This window comes from Aphelocoma coerulescens, chromosome 2 (genome assembly GCF_041296385.1).
Source record: "Aphelocoma coerulescens isolate FSJ_1873_10779 chromosome 2, UR_Acoe_1.0, whole genome shotgun sequence".
NCBI classification, from domain to species: Eukaryota; Metazoa; Chordata; class Aves; order Passeriformes; family Corvidae; genus Aphelocoma; species Aphelocoma coerulescens.
In genome coordinates this window covers 73,881,659-73,900,573 of record NC_091015.1, presented here as the reverse complement: position 1 = coordinate 73,900,573, position 18,915 = coordinate 73,881,659, and the positions used below count along the sequence as shown (strand labels likewise).

The window sequence follows — 18,915 nt, the reverse complement described above, 5'->3', positions numbered from 1 at the left end:
CCTTTACTTGATCATTTGTGCCCTGTAAACACTACAGCCTCCCCTCTCCCCCCACCCCACAAGACAAATGACATATAAACATTAAAACCCAAAACAAAACAAAAACAAAACACAAAACCCCCAGTGGAGTTAGTTCCAATGACAGAGTGCATTTGCAAGCCAGACAAGCAACTGTTATAACCATAACCTACAATCACTCACAAGTGGTTATATCCACATCATGACTTCTTTTTCCTGCTGCAGTAGCATGAGTCCCTCAAGCCCACCACCAAATGGCTCTGAGCCCACCACCAGGCCTCAAGACAGACACTGGTACAAAACTTACAATCTTCTCCTCAGGCATGCTGCTGGCACTGCTTCCTGCAGGCACAGAACAGCCAAAACAGTGCACCTGAGATGGAGGCATGCTCTGCAAAGGTTGAGACACACAACACATCACACAAACCACAGCTCTGACCACAGTGCTAAATGGGTGCCAAGTTAGAAAGCTGTGAGATGAGATGAAGGTGAAACACCCATGCTGGCCATATAGGCATCAAAATTCAAGTTAATGGCTAGGGAAACTCATGCGCTCCTCCCAGAGTTTGAGAGTGAGGAATAAAGGCCAGAATTGTAACCACCCCAGAATAGTTTCACAGAATTATGTTTGATCTATGAAAAAAACCACACCAACATCTTACTGAAGAATTTAAAAAAAAAAGGTAGGTTACTGCTACTTTAGAACAGAAGTATCCTGTAGAGGAGAATACTTACCAAGAAGTAAAAAAAACCCCAAAACCCACAAACCCAGTATTCAGGTAAAAAGCAAACAGCAAAATTCCACCACATATAAAGAGTGGCCTGAATAATTTTACCAGAGAATTACAAAATTCTGTTGCAACAGATGCAAATGATTTGCCAAGTACACAAAATCACTCCATCGCCTTTAAAAAAGCAGGTGGTTTTCAAAGATTACCTCTTGACTAAGCAGAGGTCGGCTTTCAAGTGGGGTCTTCCTTTTATGTTCCTCTTTCACTGGCATTAAGGGCTTGAAAAACTTTGGTGGCTGGGGAGAAAATGCTTTAAAAGGGCTGGCCATTAAAGCATGGGAATTCTCTGCTACAACACCTAGGTAAAAAAGCAAAAATAGTGTATTTCAGTTCTTCATATCCTGACTGCAAAAGCATATTTCAAAATAACTTGCTGGCTACAGAAAAATGTCCGTGCTTTAGTATTTAACCACTGGCCTAGGCATGAAATAATGCAGAGTTCAGTGAGATCCTCAGAGAAGTCTGGAAATAGAAGGAAAGCAGAAAACAGCAGTATCTGCCCCCTCCATTCTGAGGCTCCAACATTTCTCCTTTTCATCTTGGTCATAAAAACAGTGGGAAGTATCCCTGAAACTGGTACTGACAAGCTCTTTTTTTCCTGTGCCTCACCTGACCTCTGCCCACAACACTGCAAATCTGCTCTGTAACCAAGCCAGCCATCCTGCACAGCCAGGATGATGAAAAAGGAAATTATAAGCAAGGAAGCGATGAGTAAGCCCTCAGTTCCACTTTACTGCACTGGTATTTCTACCTGCACCACCTGGTCAAAAAGAGCATGCTGCAATGTGACCTAAAGGAAATAAGGCACCTGTGACACACCGACACAGAGGCACAGCCAATATCCACATATCAAGTAAAGAACCTGTCTAAGGACACTTCCCACTTTAAAAAAAAACACCTTTATTTTAGAATTCATAAAATAACAGCAGCTGCTTTTTGTTCTTTTGTGTGTCTGTCATTTTTTGTTTTTTTTTCTTTTTTCTTCTACAGTTTTGATTTATATTTAGCACATTCTTCTGCCCTCCTCTTGGTTTTTTGGATACCCTCAACTTTACACCCTTTCCTGGATGTCTTACGCATTTCTCCCTTTCTCCCCTATTTCCAGATTACATTTAGCTCCTTGAGTAGAAGCTGGATAACACATTTAGTAGGAAGAGAGCATTGGGAATTTAATTTTCAATTTAATGCAGTAAATAAAAATCCACCAGCACTGTCATTACATATATGAAGTCTCACCACTGCCATCTTTGCTCTTGCGAGGTGACTCCCTGGGTAAAGTACCATAGCATGATACGTCTTGATAACTGGAACAACAGTCAGATATATCTAGGTGACTTTCAGACCAACCCTAAAAAACCAAAAATACATACATCTGTGTGATGATGCAGGCAAATGTGGAAAAAATAATAGCTAAACTTAGGTGTTTGTTTTTTTTAAAAGTCAACCAAACCCCACAAACCAAAGGTATGTCAATTACTGACTTCAGACAATTTTCCTGTTGCACAAAAATGGATTGTTTAAAAGCTAATTAGCTGGTAAGTAAGTATTTAAAGTTTTGCTCTCTTTCTTAAATATCAGTTTATATAATTCCAATATGAAAAGCAGAGAAGGACAATAAGGTTTAATGCAAAATTATATGTAATTGGTGCAGAACTTTGAAGATATATTATGTAAATCAACTGCTTTAAATACTATTAAAGGAAAAAATATTTCTATTTTCCTTCTTTCCCCTCCCCTCAATTCTCAAACAATTCTTGCTTCTGGTGGGGGTGGGAAATCTGGGAATGTGAGCCGTTTGTTGCTATGTTTCCATACCTTGTCATCTTCATCGCAGGCAGAAAGATCCAGTCGGCTACAGGACACCTACGGAACACCAACAGATAGAATGACAAAATGCCTGCCTTTTATTTATGAAATATAATACCTTGAGGAAACACTGTGATCATTTAGTCCTAATAACTCTTTTGTTCCCTCTTTTCAGACCAGATGATGTAAAAAGACATCTACATTTCTGCTGTATGAGTGGGTGAGAGGAGATCACATAAAATGCACACAAAATGGAAACTACCCCTTTACACTGTAAAAAAAGTTAAAAGGGACTTGAAGATAAAAGTAATCTGAATCAGGGCAGTTGTCATTGTGAACTACTTCCTAAATGGATATCCTTATAAAAGGAGAAGAGTTTCAACCAACCCTCCCATTTCCCTGTTAATTTTGTTATCTCCTAGGACGGTGGGGAGGGGTTTCACTTCATGACCGCTTTCCACAGGCTGGTTAGTCCCAGCACAGAGTAATCATCACCGTATCTCGTTGTGCAAGCACTACATCAGCACACAGAGAGCAGCCCCTGCCCCATCAGTGCTAATGCACTGGATGATGAAGTGTCCTTACGTTGTGCACATTCGGAGTGCTGATGCTCCTGCGGATGTTCCTGGCTTTGGTGGAGAGAGCCTCTTTGACAGTGACTGCCTGTGTAAAGAGAACAAAACACTAACAGCAATGCCATGGTCTCCTCAGGAGAACTGAGCTAGCAGGATAGGGACTTTTTTTCAGTGGAGCTAACAGCAGCAATCAGGGCCTGTATTCACAAACCTTAACTTGCACACACAACCACCAAAAGCTTCTGTCTGCAATTCATTCTTTGCCCTTTGCCTGTTCAGGTTCTGAGTACTACAGCATTGCCAGCTTTAGTTACTACATCCACCACCACTGGGAATTTCCATTTCACAGAAGTAACTTAGTCTTACATTTATCTGTCCAACAATCTCAAAAAAAAAACCCAACTAAAAAAAAAAAGTAACACAGTATTTTTAAAAGATCAATCATCTCTTCTTGAATTCTCATAAGATAGCACAAAGGCTGCAAGAAATGCCTTTTCCTTGCCTGTCTAAGTCGTTCAAGGCTCAGAATGTTCTCCACTTGCAGCACACCACGTGTGTATTTCTCAATGTAGGTTTCGCCATCGGATGTGCCCTCGTTCTCACTCCTTGCAGCCATCAGTGCTAAGGTCTCACGATCCTCAATTTCTTCTGTAGCCTAAAGTAGAAGTTACACCATTGAAGGTTTCAAAAAGTAAAGACAATTGTGTTAGTTCACTTTTTCAGACCAGTTCAATCCAGAAATTAACTTGAATTGGGCATCTTAAACTTAGCAGCAAGCCTAATTACAGTCAGTGATCCAGGGCTTTTCAATAGAGATGCAAATGATGCTGAAGAGATCAAGCTTAGGAGAAGTTTTGAGCATTTGCTGTAGTAAATGCACTTCCAGAAATAATGCATATATAACCTGAAACTGTGTATGTTAAGGCTCAACTAATGGCAACTTCTTAGGCAAGGAAATGTAATTTCCTTCCCAAATCTTAAAATATTCTGTGATTTCCCTAGAGTTTAAAATTTAAATAGTACTACAACAAGGTGACAATTACACGGTGACAAGACTATTTATTTTTTCATTTGTCCAGTTTGTTTACCTTTAAAATAAATCTTATAGTACATTTACAACTTGTATGAGTTTTTTCTATAAAAGGTAATTTATATTCCTGTGAACTCAGCTTCCCAGCTATTCTGTTTCACAGACCTGAAAATTCCTCTGAGTACCCCCTGTATTTTCCCTGTAGACACTAATGGGCTTTCAAAAATAACTCTGCTACAAAAACTCAGTTAAACACAGTGGAAGAGAAAATAAATCCCCACAGTTTTCAACTGTTTAAAGATAAACACGATCTCACACTGAACTTCAGTACATCCACTTTGGCAAGCTGCCTCATATCAGCAAAGCATGACATTTACTTTCTAATCAGTATCACCCACTGCAGTAGGTCAATTCCATTGGTTTCTGTGAATTTGCCAGAGAAATACAGTATAATTTACCTTTGGTATATTGGATACTATTTCATACGTCACTCCACAGGCATAATATATATTTTTCAAGGATATTCTCCTTTTCAGGCTCTGGGTAAAACTCTAGAAAGAAAGTAATTTTCAGTTACTGTTTTGATAATTATTATTTATGACATCCTAAGAAATAAAAAGGTGCAATGCAAAATCTGATTGATTACAAAGGCAATCAGAACCATAATTTATTAAGTTACTTTTTTTAGCATTTATGACATTTTAAGCACTCTTTACAGCACTGTGCTCTGTATACAACACTACTAAGTTCAATCAGTTGAAAAATGGACAGTTCAAAGAAATATACCAGTACACAGCTTCACTGCAACCTATAAAAACCTAGTTTTCATTTACCTCTTGTAAGACTCATGAAATTAAGCAAGCAGCTAAGAAAGCACATTCATTAAATTAAGAATATGAAACAAAACAAGGAATAAAAGAATATATGAACTTTTTACCTGCTTGTTATAAATGTTGGCTGCAATCCTTTTGCGTAATACCAGTTCCATTGCAGCAGGGTGACTGAGCTGCACAGTAGTCTTCACTATTAAGTAAATTCTCTCATTTTGAGGAGTTACCCTATTCAGGTGCACTGAATCATGGACAGAAGAGTCCCAGGCAGCAGTGGCTGAAACCTATGCAGACAAATTAAGTGGAAGAGGGAAAGGGAAATTAAAGATTTTATTAGTCTAACAACAGGTATCATTTGCAATGATTTAACCTGAAGTAAAACAATTCCTTAATGAGAGAAAAATCAGCATCATTGAACAAAGTGGAGTCCAACCTCCTTTTCATAACAAGGAATTTATCAGAAGAAGCAAAAAAGAGGTATTAAGATACTGGGGCAAACAATCATGACCACAATCCCTGCACTGTGCAAACCCTCCCCCCCCAAAAAAAATCTTCACATGGCTGGAGACAGAAAGGAAAGCAGAAGGAAGACTGGATGAAGCAATACAAATCCTACTGCTACTATATTAAAAGTATATTAATTTCAATGTAAAATCTTCCATCTATGTTGGATTAGGTTATAATGGCCCCCAACAGAAGGGTTTTTTTCCTTCCGTCTCCCTTCTCCCCAACTCTGCTGTCCCATTTATTCTGGAAACGTCTCAAACAATGGCCTGAGTAGGCGCATAGGCGCAGAACATGGAAGGAGTCAGTTAAGAAATTCCAAAATGGATTCAGAACCATTAATTTCCAATAATTCCCAAGCCATATATTTAAAAAACAGTAATTTTGTGCTACAAATGAAAAAAGTTTTATTTAAGTATTAAGCTTTGCCTAGCGTGCACAATAAATCAAGTAGTTTTTTCTGAAGAACTAAGAGTCTGCAAGAGGAATGATGAAGGTACGAGGAAAGCAGGAAAAGGGATTTTTAGTCAGACAGTTGAACTATTCTTTTGCCAAGAGCTAAGACTTGTCATCTCTGAATTAAGGCAAAAGAGCTAACAAGTTATATTCTCTTCAATTCTAAATAAATAGGCCAGAAAATAAAGGCAGCAATAGATACAGATGGTACTTCTAAGACAAAAGGGTAGTAATAATAATAATTAAATACATAGAAGTAGGAAATAAAACATAAGAAGAAAGCATTAACACAAGCTGCAGTTGTCAAGAAGAAGGCTTGCTAACAATTTACCTCATCATCACTGTGTTTTATGATCGGCAGATAAAAGAATGGGCTCCCATGCTCCTTTGGTAGTATTGAGTTAACTCCTGAGGCATGGGGACCTATAAGTTGTTCACTGGCACTGAGGTCATCAGCTAATGAAACAAATGTACAAAGAATGAAATAGTTTTATATCAAAGGGTATGAATATACAGAGGCAAAGTTGTAATGCAAAGTCCTAATAAAGGCCTAGCCATAATTAATCATACATTTAATCCTACTTTATGTTATTAATATGCAGAATTTTGAAGATTATTTCAGCATAAAAAAGAAATTGAGAACAGCAGTTCTGGCTACATAAGGCTTTTAGCTAAACAAAAAAACAAACAAAAGGTGTGCAATGACACAGTCAACCTGTTTAAATATCCTATTTGATCTTTTGCCGGCTAATCTCTACTGATAGTAAAAAAAAAAAAAAAACCAACCAAGATAAAAACATTCCTTGTGAGCACAGATGAAGGAGGAGGGTATTGCATTTTCCAAAAGCATACACTAAAGCAGGTATTGATGCATTGCCTATATAAATATGTGTAGTAGCCCATTTCACTGCTGGATGTGATACGGACTGTGGATCCTCTTCTGCTCTATGCTCAGGTTTATAATTAGACTTGCTTCCTAAACAGTCCTTAAATGTGGAGCTACCTCTTCTCTTGTTACTTACACTGTGTATCTGTGTCTTAAGAATATATATATCATTATTCTTCTCATATTTAAAACTAAATGCCTTCAAAGGGAGAACACTTAGATTCTCTAAAAAATGCTCATTATAGCCCTAACACAGTCTTCATTAAATGAGCTGTTTAAGACTCTAGAGATATGTCAGTGGAAGGAGCTCTGAAAGCACTGGGAGATTCTCCATCAGTGTTTTAATGACATGTGAATTTGTACATCAAAATGCTTACAGGATTTCCTCATCTGCTGTTTGATTCAAACTAAGCTTGCTTTCTTACGCTATTTGCTGTTGTACAGCCTACCACTGTACTCTTGCGTTCCCTGACTTTTATCTTTATTCTAAAATAGTTGTGCTTAATTATGCCAACATACACAACCAGAAGAAAAAGCACTTTACAAGCCATATCAGACAGTGTCATTGCCAGGACTTGTTTATTTCTTACACCTTTCAGGTTCATTCTTCCATTTAACAATTTATTGACCCAAACTAATCCCCCATTTCCCCCTCCACAAGTTTCTTAATCTGCTTTTACAACATACCATTCAGATCAAGGAAGAGGACAGGTATATGTGTTTCCATTCCCGCAGGTGGAATCCTGAAACAAAACAAAATGCTGTCAACAAAGAAGGCAAATTCATACCTAAGCTTATTTGGGCAAACAGATCTTCTGACAATATTCATTAATTGTAACCAATGGCTAAAGCTGGCAGCATTTTGATGGCTCCTCTGAATGCCTGTGTGGCACAGACAGCCTTTTGTTTATCTACACACAGAGCTAAATGTAGAGCTTTGCCAAAACTCAATTTACACCACACAGCACGTGGCAGTTGCTGTGAGGACCAGAGTTTTAAACATCCTGTTCTGTTCCTTGTGAAGTTAACTGGTCGCAGTCATCTCATATATAAAGGTCAGCAACCCTTCAAAAAACTGGATATGTAACTACTGGCAGTCTTTATATCCATAAACACACTTTTAGCTATATGATCACAGCACGCTTCAGGTGGGTAAGGGGAAAAATGGCGAGAAAAGAGTATTGCTACATTATTCCCCAAATACTATTGGAGACATTAGTGTACACTTAATTAGGAGTATTTCTTGTCCATACTTTCCCAAACCAAACACATTGCATTCCTCATTTTTACATGTCAGCTCCAAAGATCTTAGTTAAAACACAGATTTAAATGAAGCTAAAGAGAAATATATTGCAAATTCAGATGAAACAGAGAACATCCTTTGAAATCAGAGTTTCTTCCCTCTCCACCCTTTATCAATGACATTATCACGTTTTCTACCATCCGTCTTTCAATCACTCCTTTTGATATGAAAGGAATCAAACTACTGGATAATCTTCTCAGTTGTATAAATACTATATTATATATATACTGTAAAATACTATATTATATTCAAAGGTGATTTTCAAACCTTGAAAGCTACTTCAAAGCTACTCTATGTAATATCTTTGCTAAGCAAATCTTTCTTACATTCAGAACAGCACCTGACTTTCTAAGCCTTCCCAGCTGAAAGCAGTTTGTAGTATTACAGGAAAATATAGGAAAGTCCAAAATATCCTTAGATTTGTACCTTGCAGCATACAAAGTTTATGGACAAAAAGCTGACAACTCCAGTGGCTTTTCTGAACGTACCAATTTGCGGGGGCACCGGGAATTCCACTGCCTGGTGCTGGAACAAACACTGCATTCCTCTCTTCTGTCAGCCCTACCCACTGCTCCACCAGCCGGGCTTCCCGTTCTATATCATCCTCAGATTTTTCTACAGTGGAAGAGATTAGGATTACACACGAGACACACTTTTTGTGGTATAGGGCATACATTTCTTATGACAGAGACTTCAAGCAAACCTTGTTTGTTGCTGATCTTTTGGATCTGCTCATCTAAGTATTCTCTGCGTTTTATTAATGCATCAGACCACCTTTCTCGCACACAGTTTAAATCTTCTTCCTAGCATGGAAACAGAGAAGAAAGTCACCCGACTATGTGGGTAAGAATAAAGGGCAGTGAATTTTGTGGTAATTTAATCAGAATTTATATTAAATGGCTTGCATGATGCAGAAAACTTTTTTCCCCCAAATGACATGCACACTGATTAAGTACCTCATCACCCATGAATGGAAGTTTATTTGCTTTCAGGTCTCAGATTCCAACAGGAGAAAAGAAAATGTGACTGCCTCTGCTGCTGAACAGATTACACACCATGAGCTAATTACTCACAGAAGTGGCAATCAAACTTTTGAATAGCATATGGAAGAGGAAAACCCGGTATCATCAGTTGATCATAAGTTCTCCTAAAGATTAGACAGGTCAGTACACCCTCAAACCTGCACAAAATTCCATTGCTAGCAGCTGCTATCAGTGCAATTAAAAGATTTCTCATGCAAACAAAACCCATCATGCAATCATGCTTTGTGGTATCACAGAAAATCTGGTTGGTTCTTCTCTGTGATATGTCAGGAAGCGCATAAACAGCCCGCAAGAAGTTAGTACCTTTAAATTATATTTTTGAGATTGCTAGGAAACCTAACACATCATTTTAAGGGATGTCAGCATTCTCACCTAACTGGTTTTACTTCTGTAAGACTGCCTATTAGAAAGAAGTCTTCTATGTAGAAATCTGAAATTTATTTTACTTTGGGGGGGATTTCCTCTTCTGCTCTTTGTCACCTTTTAAAATGAGTCTTCTGTTATACTGCCTAAATTGCGACTTATCACACAAAAAAACAGGGTCAAAGCTGGGTTTTGTGCAAATAAAACAAAATTGCTTCACTGAAGCTTCTGTATCTACCCCCCATTCACATCCTCCACTCTCTCTCACTCAAGCATTTCAGGAAACTGCACAACTTAAAAGGTTATATTTTCTTTAGAAAACAAACAAAATATCCTATGCTGCATAATTTGCCTGGAAAGGATGCTTGCAGCTGCTGGCTCTTTTCCCTGTGATATTCATAGGAAACTGCTTTCATTCTAAATTAAAGTTTCAAATCTTTTATTCCCATAGCAATTCATGTAGCCAGTTAGGAGAGCTGACTGCAGAGTACTAGAGAAGAGAGGACACTGTAAGAGTATGAAGTCACAAGGTAAACTGAAATAGCAGTGTTTTATAGCCCAGGTAGCCTCTAAAATGCACAGCACGTGTGTATTTCAAAGCCGCTTTTGCTTGTTCATTTGAGAGTTGCTGGCCATTAGCATTAGCTGTGCCCCATGCCGCAGGATTGACAGCAACAGCAGCAATACCTGATAACTATCCATATCACCACCATCATCCTCCTCCTTCTGGTAGGAGAAAATACATTTTGTAAAACACAAAAATCCATGCATTTAGCTCAACAGAAATTCACAGAAATAATCCAAAACATGAATACAAATATTTCTGCCACGAACTTGTAAAATGTTAAAATCACAACACTCAAATAACTAGTCTTATTAATAGGTAGAAAGATTTTTTTTTTCATTACAGACTGTAGCAGCTCAGCCATGATTTGAGTATTAGTGAATATGTTTATTAAAAAAAAAAAGATAATTTAAAACCCCCCAGAATCCAGTGCCAGAAAAACAACTGAGCAAGCAGATCACTAATCTCAAGTTTTACAGTTTCATCTGTATCCAGGTTTGGAATTACTTGTGGAACTGAATGCAAAAATTCTGACAAAAGGCACCTTGCTTCCCTGGGTGGCCCATTCCACTTGTTCTTTGCCATCACTGTTAAAATTATGCTTTATTTCCAATATGAATTTATGCGGCATCAGCTGAAATAATTTATGCTTCTTAAGGACTATATTGGCTATGTGGAATATCCCTTTCACATTCAGTGATGACTGTTTTTGATTCTTATCAAATAACAACTTGGTGGTTTTTGAAAAGCTAAATAGTATCTCACTACATTTTCTCTACTAAATTTCTTTTTTTTTTCTGTTTTTCCCCTCCTCAACTTTCACCATCCCTAGAAGGTAGAGAAACTAATACACTAGGAATCTAGTATTAATCCCCTATACACATAAAGGTAAAAACAATTTCCATATTCCTTCTGTCCTGCCACACTTGGTACTTTATCACTCATACATTGAGTTATAAACAAAAAAAGAAGCAGATTTAGCACCACATGCTCACATTACATGTATTAACCTCAAACACATGTAAAACTGCAAATCACGTACCAGTGTGCTAAGGTCTCTTTTGGAATTATGTCAGGCTGGGTCTAGAACAGCAGAACCACATCAAAATGAGAAATTACTGCCTTACCTGGTAGCTGTCCAAGCCCCTTTGCAGTTTGGTTGATCTGGCAGTCACCCCACCTACAGAGACTGAAAGAATTGCTTCTACCATGAGAGGCAACGTTCCCGAATGCTGCACGGGTTTCACTGTCACCTGAACTCTGCGAGAATGACCCTAAGCAGGAAATTGAGGTAGAGAGAAACTAAGAATAAAATTTAAAAATCAATTTAAGCATGAATAAGATGGCCAGCAAAAGATACGTACCTGCCTAAGCTGGAAAATTCCCCCTGTGTTTACATCTTTTGCCTGATGGAGTTCAACTGCAGTGTATTCACCCATCTCATTCAATTCTTGTATGGAAATCCACATTTCTATTCTTCGAGTTACTTCATTCCATCTAAAAAGACATCCCCATAAAAACTCATGGTTGCCTCAAAGTATTTTGTGCAGCACAGGTACTAAAAAATTTTAAGAAAGTTGATGGATGTGTTCATTTGTAATTTATTTGTACCTGTCTCTCAGTGTCCTAGTTTTTGCATGAAGAGAATCAACTTCCCAAACAGAGTTGCCATTGCCAGTACATCTGTGACCCCACACCTCAATAGCAAGAGCTCCTTCTGAAATGAACTCCAAAAACTCCTCTGTGACATTCACCACATAGTCCTGGCAATGAGAAAAAACAATCACATTCAACCATGTTAAATAAGTGCATCTCCTCAATTTGCTTGTAAGGACACACCGAACAACTAATTTCCTGCCCGATAAAACCATACAGTATGCATCACAAAGCTCAACTCTGGACAAGAAAGTTGTAAAACCTCATCATCTCAGTAATTCATGCTTCTGCATAAGTGATGTCACAGCTCCAGTGATCTCTTTTAAGCTACTGAGCTTGCCAAACAAGTATATAATCAGTCATTATATAAATAATAGCTTTCTCCACATATTAAAGATGACATCTGAATTTAAAAGACCACTAATTAAAAGATCTTTTCCTTTTGCTACATTTTGAAGAAGTGATGAACTGAAATATTATGGCATTCTTAAGCATAGTCAAAAGTCATTAGTTATATGACTCAACTCTCTCCTTCTTCCCCCAGCAAAATAAGGTTCAGACTCTGAACAGTTTCTCTCAAACGTATGATCCTCCTAGTAACACTATTTCAAAATAAAAATACTTACCTTACAGTGAGAGAAGGTCACTGTAAAACGAGCATCTTTGCTCTGAGGTGAAGGCACATCTGGGTCTACCACTGGTGCTGCTACTGTTGACTCGCACTGATCCCAAAATGTGTATTGACAAAAGACAAAGTTGGAGAGATTAGGTGGCAGTCCGGTTGCTTCTTTTATTTTTACCTGAGGAGACAAAACAGATGTTGTCACGAATATGATTGTTTCTTCTTCAACTGAAAATTAAATACCAACAGCCAAGAAGAAATTTAAAGGGCAGTAAGGACATTCCCATTTAGGAAATCTTATTTTGCATATACATAAATGTAGATGTAAGGACCTCACCCATGTACATGTTTCGTTTGAGGAAGCTGATAAGCTCGAGTGGAGAATGAAATGCTTTATCACAGAAGAAATTTAATCCATACACCACCCATAGATACTACATAGGGTGATCAAACTACAGGGTATAGTTACAGGGAACTGTTTCCCCTTCTGTGTCTGCAAATAGTCCTTGTAACACCAGTATTTATGATGCAGATGTACATCTACTAGAAACTAATACAAATTAAATCAGCCACTGACAACCACTGACTGGACTACCCTGAGCTGGAATAAGAGAAGTCTCTCCTTTTGGAGACTTTTCAGCAAGCAATAGTCTACATAGCCTAGTACTTTATATCAGGCTGACTACATACTTATAGAGGCCTGAAACCATAAACTTCATCAGGTGTTCTCACTCACCCTGCAGGAGAGCTTTTTCGCTCTGTGAATAATTTCTCCGTTGTTATCCATGACTTCTAGACTCCCACTCTCACTGGAGTTCTCAGACGAGTCATCTCCTTCTACTGCACGTTCTGGGACAGAGCCAGTGACACGCATTACTTCAACATGCAGCCGCCCTGCAACCTGAAGGCAATTACAAAGAAAACATACATGGCAATTTGAAATTCACTGGGAAACAGCAGGCACCATTTGCTTGTTAAACCCCTGGTGCACAGGGTTCCTTCCAGCACAAGGAGCCCTGCAGGAGTGCTCAGTGTTCCCAGCCCGGCCCTACCTCGCCCTGCTGGCTGATGATGGGCACGGCGTACTGCAGCTTCACGTCGTAGAAAAGGCACTCCAGAAACACGTTGGCAACGCCGATCAAGTTGTGGTTCTCCTGTGCTTCATAGAAAGGATCACCTCTCTTGCCAATCAGCTTCCTTATCTGTTTTAGAGATATTGAAAGAGATGTCACAAAACCATCAGCATGGGAACAGGAGATCAAATAACCTCACAGGATTAAAAGATCATGGCACAAAAATGACTTCACTACCCATCTTTTCTGTTCCTTCCTGTTACACAAGCAGAAAGAGACTGGAATCATAATACAAATTTGAAATGAAATCTTTGAGATGAGACATTATACAATCCTTTCTTTACTAAGGGATATAATAATATGATGACCTGCATATTTCAGCAACGTCAAGGCAAAGCAGACTTTACTGTGAACAATCACAGGAGCCATTGATTTCAAGACGTTTCATGTTTTCTGCTCTGTTTATACTTCTTAAACAAGAGGTCTACCCATCCTCAGGTTGTGCTGGTCTGGCTGCTGACTACCACTACAAGGGCAAAGAGAAGGTGCAGGATGACTCCTACTTAAGCCTACAAGTGTTCTTATGACTCCCATAGAACTGAGATCGCACCTGCAGCATTCCCCATACAGCCACAAATAATTCATGCAGATTCCTAGCATGATAGGCACTCCTCAGTGAATTTGGCAGTTCCTTCACCACTTCTTCTCTTTCGTCTTCCAACACATGCATTTGACCTACGTGTTTCTATGTAGCACATAGAACACATGCATTATGGACAACATAGGTCATGGAAAGGATGATCCTGGCTCAGGCAGACATAATGTATTCAAATATGTGCTATCAGTTCTTACTAAAGTCAGCAGCAAAATCATCGTTGTCTTCAATGGGCACAGATGAAGTGCTTGACCTCCCCTGTGTTATGATTTTAGAGATTCCCATTGTCCAGTCCAAAGCATGTAACAAAGGTACAAGAGTCGTTCAAACATATTTGAGAATGATTCTGAATACAAGTAATTTAGGTGCTTCCTATCAGCCACAAGACAGTAAGATATACTTCCTATGCACTTCTACCTGGATACTTAGACGGTGTCTTCTGGAACACCAAATGTCATGTCTCTTTCCAGTAAACAAGCAAGTTTTTGACAAATCTCATGCTAATGTGCCAAGGCTAATGTGCTACTTAAATTCTTACAAAACACCACTTGGTTTTGATGGAAATACTGAGGGAGACTAAGTATCTTCAATTGATTTCTTCACTGCTTTAAGGCTAGAGAATATACAAATGCAATTAAAGAATATTTCATAGTTTAAAATCAAGTTTTATCCCACTAATATGTTCTGTGCCGTAAGTGTATCTAAGCAGCATCCTGGTTAGCTTTAACACTGACTGCAATTTAATAATTTTATTTCTAATGCAGCTTGCTGCTTCCATTCAGAGCTGGTGGTCATCTGCATGCCAGGTAAACATATGCTCTTAGTGGCACTGTGAGTCACTGCCTCAGCACAATTATATCTGACCTCAGCACACTTAACATCTGAGAACACAAGTGAGATAGGACATACCTGTGTTTTATTATGCATGGGCATAATAAATATTGAATATTTATTTTGAATATTTAGTATTAGTCATACTGGTTTTGTTCTGGGTTTTAGTTTGTTCATTTTGGTTTTTAAAAGTAAAACATAGTACCCTAACCTTTCATATACAAAGTCATTGCACTTGCTCTCTACAATATATTAAAAGGGGTTTAAAGAAAAACTCAATCTTTGCTCCATTTTGAAAATATGTAAGATACCTCAGGAACTTTCTCCTTCCATTCTTGATACAGGTCTCTCATGTCAATCAATTTGTTCTCTAGTTTCTCAATAGTCCACACCTGAGTACCTTTTCCTTTTCTTCTCACTTGAATTGCAGGCTCGCTTACTATTGCACCCCTCTAAATCAGAAGAAAAAAAACATCAGTGTAGGAAAGGTGCATTTAAGTGGTTTAACTCTTCACTCAAATTGCATTCCTAGAAAGGAATAAAATACAGAACATGCAGCTTCTCTTTGCATGCCAGTCATGCTGCTTCTGTCCGCAGAAAATGCATGGCCTAAACGTCTCTGAGGACCCAGATCTCTTCATCCTTCTCAAACAATGACCATTCCCACAGGAACATTAACACACTCAATCAAAGCCCTTAGGACAAGCATATTATCCTAATTGCTATTATATTTACAGCAGCACTGTAAAACCCTTTAAGACATGAAATTGTAGGAAACTGTAACAAAACCCATTAATGTCTGCAGACATAACTAAAATGCAGGTTCTGCAGCAACAGAACAAATGTCTGTTCAAATCTGCACGCACATATGGTGATCGTACACTTGAAAACAGCATGAGGCATACTTAATGCTCTGCCATTTTTACTTAATTACTCACTTTCAATATATTAGTCAGGTAGTACTTCTATTTTGTCTATGCATAATCTAACAAAAGTAACATTTTATGGGCTCAAGCTCAATGAATGTTACATAGTTTAGTCACAAAGCTACATTTTCCAGCATTCTTTGTTATCATTACCTTTTTGTTGGCACTGAGGTTTTCAGCAGGGATCTGAAGTGTTACTTGATAATCTGTTAGTTTACTCATTTCTTCTGCTAAGAAGTTTGCTTCTCTCACTAGAGTATTTGCCTTTACTATTTGCTCTCGAAGTTTAGCCAGGCTCTGTCGAAACAATTCATCCCTGTGGTGCAGTAGGTAACATGAAAAATACACAGAAACCTATTTCTATTATTGGAAAGCTGCAAATAGAGGTGCTAACAAAGACTTTTCTGAAACAAGTTTAAGAGGAAATGCTGCATAGCACTGTGTCAAGAAACACAAAACACTCAGACAATTTTATTGAGGAAAAGCAGTGATCACATATTAAACAAACAAATTACTGTTGAGGCATGTCTAGTACAGTGATGTCCAAATAAAAGGACACAGTAATATGGGAGCTGGTACAGTGATGATTTCTTTAAAGCCCCGAGGGCATTTCGCATTTTCAAGAAATGAAATAATTGCAGCTGGTTTAGTCTTTAATCTGGAGTCCTGTTCCACAGAATCTACCAGTCCCAACATGTGAGACTTCATCTTGATAAAACCTGCTCTTCCTGCAAGCGTGATGTTAGAACCTGCAATCACTGCAGGCCACAGCTTTGTATCACACCAAGGGCTTTGCAGTGTTACAGACCACAGACCACCCCCCACTTACTCAAGCGTACACATTAAAAAAAATAGAAATAAAAAACCCTTAAATCCTATTTACCCAAGGTATCTTTTAAGTAACAGATGAATGAGCACAGGTTAAAGCCTGTGCACTCAGTTTCTGGACAAATTCCAAAGAGGTTTTTCAGGCCTGTCTGTGCAAATCTACTCTAATGTAACACCTGGCAAACCTGCCATGACACATATTATACATACACCTGTGTACTAGGATATGCCCTCACCTGGGATTCTCATTTTTCAGTTACCTTTTAAAATTATCATGATTATCCCCTGAGCAAAGTTCATTCTACCTTTCTTTGTAATCTCAACACCATTTACTGTCTCATCACCTTTATAAAACTCATCACCAAATTTTGGATATTTCAGTCACCAGCTCTCCCCTGTACGATTTTTTAGCCTCTCTAAGCAAAGTCCTACTGAATTATGGTACATGTTGAGCACATACACTTCTCATTTCTACAAAACACCTTACATTATACACAATTGTAGGAGGAACAAGGGCTTTCCTATGAATACAGGCAAAGTCTGCCTGCTGCTAACATGCCTCTCAGTCACCAACAGAATTCCATTTGAGTGGTTATCTTTTTCCAAAAAATACCAAAGAATGGCTAATTCAAATTGCACTCTGACAGTCCTCTGATACCATGACCACAGTTGTAAACAACCAGCAGTGTTAGCAAACAGCCCTGAATTTTGGTGCCTTCAACATGCTAAAACATGCAGCTTTCTCCCTCTCTCCCGTATCCAGCCTAGGTTTGCAACAGTGGTGGGTTTTATTGGATCTTAAATAGCTGCTACTATCAGTGGATTTTTAGTAACTTCCTTCATATCTCCTCCCAGCATTAGATGGAAAAATCCTTTCCCTCTGCCTCTTGCTTCTGTTATCCAGGCTATTGAAATTAAATAAGCAATTCCAGAGCATGCAAGTGACACATTCCACAGACAGCTATAATTCTGGACTCACACAGAAAATTAAGGTAAAGAAAGTATTTGATACTGAGAGTGCACTACACCTACAGCCACTGCAAGACAACTGCCTAACTTGAGAAACAGAAGGCAGCTTTGATCTCTATGTAAGTGCTGTAAGAGCCACTGGATCCAGCTACAGCCAGCCACTTCCTTAATCTGGGACACCAACATCTGGAATGCTTTTTGGGAGTCTCCCACACCAATCTTAGCTAGTTTCTTGAGAAAGGAATGTTTTAAGACTGTAAGAAGAACTTACAAGTAACTCAACCAATTATTATGGGCAGTTCTTATAACAGTTGTGTTTTTCCAGATACAGCTGTGCCAGAACCCTTCCAAAAAGTTAAACAAAACAAAAAAAAAATGTTTCAGATAGGATTTATTAATTCTTACTACATGAAACATATGACAAGCTCCACTAGGGTATTAACTTGAGCAAATACTCACTGAACATGAAATCCTGGAACAATCACTTAAGCCAGACAAGGAGAAACAACTGACACTCACAAGGTACCATTGCAAGTCTCTGGGGTTCCCAATGCCAGATGCAGGATATGCTGGACTAAACCCCTGGTCCAGTACACCACCAATACAACAAATAAAATTTGTTCAAAGTTACAATGGGTTAACTTTATGCCAACAGGATTTAACACCAGGCCAGGTATCATCTGTCCTTCCACAGTCAGCAGAAAGCTGGAATAACCTCTGTGCAATGTGTTCCAGCTGATCTGACAGATACATGCCCACATCTGATACCTATCAAATTAATTTTGCTGGCTGATCCAGTAGAGCTCAGCTTCATTTGCAATGGCAACAGAGAGACAGCTAAAACTGCATCCATCAAATCCCCTGCAATCCAGACTCTTGGAACTTTTGCACATTTTTCACATCCAGTCTTCCCATTCTTCCCTGGATTTCTTGCCCTCCGGCCAGCTGGCTGGTAAACATCCTCTCAGCAACATGTTGCCATGCTTTTACAGCAGAAACCACTCAAAGATTTTTTTTTTCTGGTTTCTTATTTAAGAAGATTCCTTTTTTTTCCTCTTCTTTCAGCAGCCAAAACCTCTTCTAGAACTATAAATAAATAAAAAGTATACCTAAGAGGATCTTCTGGAGGACAGGAAACTGATAATGAGTTCTTCCAGAAAACTGCTTATTTAATGGCAGTTCCAC

General features: G+C 38.6%; 1 protein-coding gene across 5 annotated transcripts in view; it reads right to left on the bottom strand.

Moving 5' to 3' along the window:
* KIF13A (kinesin family member 13A) overlaps nt 1-18,915 on the bottom strand; it is a 104,654-nt gene that overhangs the window by 8,464 nt on the left and 77,275 nt on the right. For 2 of the 5 annotated variants that reach the window (XM_069008020.1, XM_069008023.1), the window contains 20 exons: nt 16,087-16,249; nt 15,319-15,459; nt 13,501-13,650; nt 13,185-13,349; nt 12,453-12,626; nt 11,782-11,933; nt 11,535-11,667; nt 11,298-11,444; nt 10,293-10,331; nt 8,903-9,002; nt 8,688-8,814; nt 7,584-7,639; nt 6,342-6,466; nt 5,158-5,334; nt 4,679-4,771; nt 3,693-3,845; nt 3,201-3,278; nt 2,625-2,672; nt 2,046-2,157; nt 956-1,107 (listed from right to left, as the gene is read on the bottom strand). In XM_069008020.1, the coding sequence (XP_068864121.1) occupies nt 956-1,107; nt 2,046-2,157; nt 2,625-2,672; nt 3,201-3,278; nt 3,693-3,845; nt 4,679-4,771; nt 5,158-5,334; nt 6,342-6,466; nt 7,584-7,639; nt 8,688-8,814; nt 8,903-9,002; nt 10,293-10,331; nt 11,298-11,444; nt 11,535-11,667; nt 11,782-11,933; nt 12,453-12,626; nt 13,185-13,349; nt 13,501-13,650; nt 15,319-15,459; nt 16,087-16,249 (2,485 nt within the window). Of the gene's footprint in view, nt 1-325; nt 410-955; nt 1,108-2,045; nt 2,158-2,624; nt 2,673-3,200; nt 3,279-3,692; nt 3,846-4,678; nt 4,772-5,157; nt 5,335-6,341; nt 6,467-7,583; nt 7,640-8,687; nt 8,815-8,902; nt 9,003-10,292; nt 10,332-11,297; nt 11,445-11,534; nt 11,668-11,781; nt 11,934-12,452; nt 12,627-13,184; nt 13,350-13,500; nt 13,651-15,318; nt 15,460-16,086; nt 16,250-18,915 lie in introns of all 5 variants that reach the window. The other 3 variants (XM_069008022.1, XM_069008024.1, XM_069008025.1) reach the window with 2 other exon arrangements.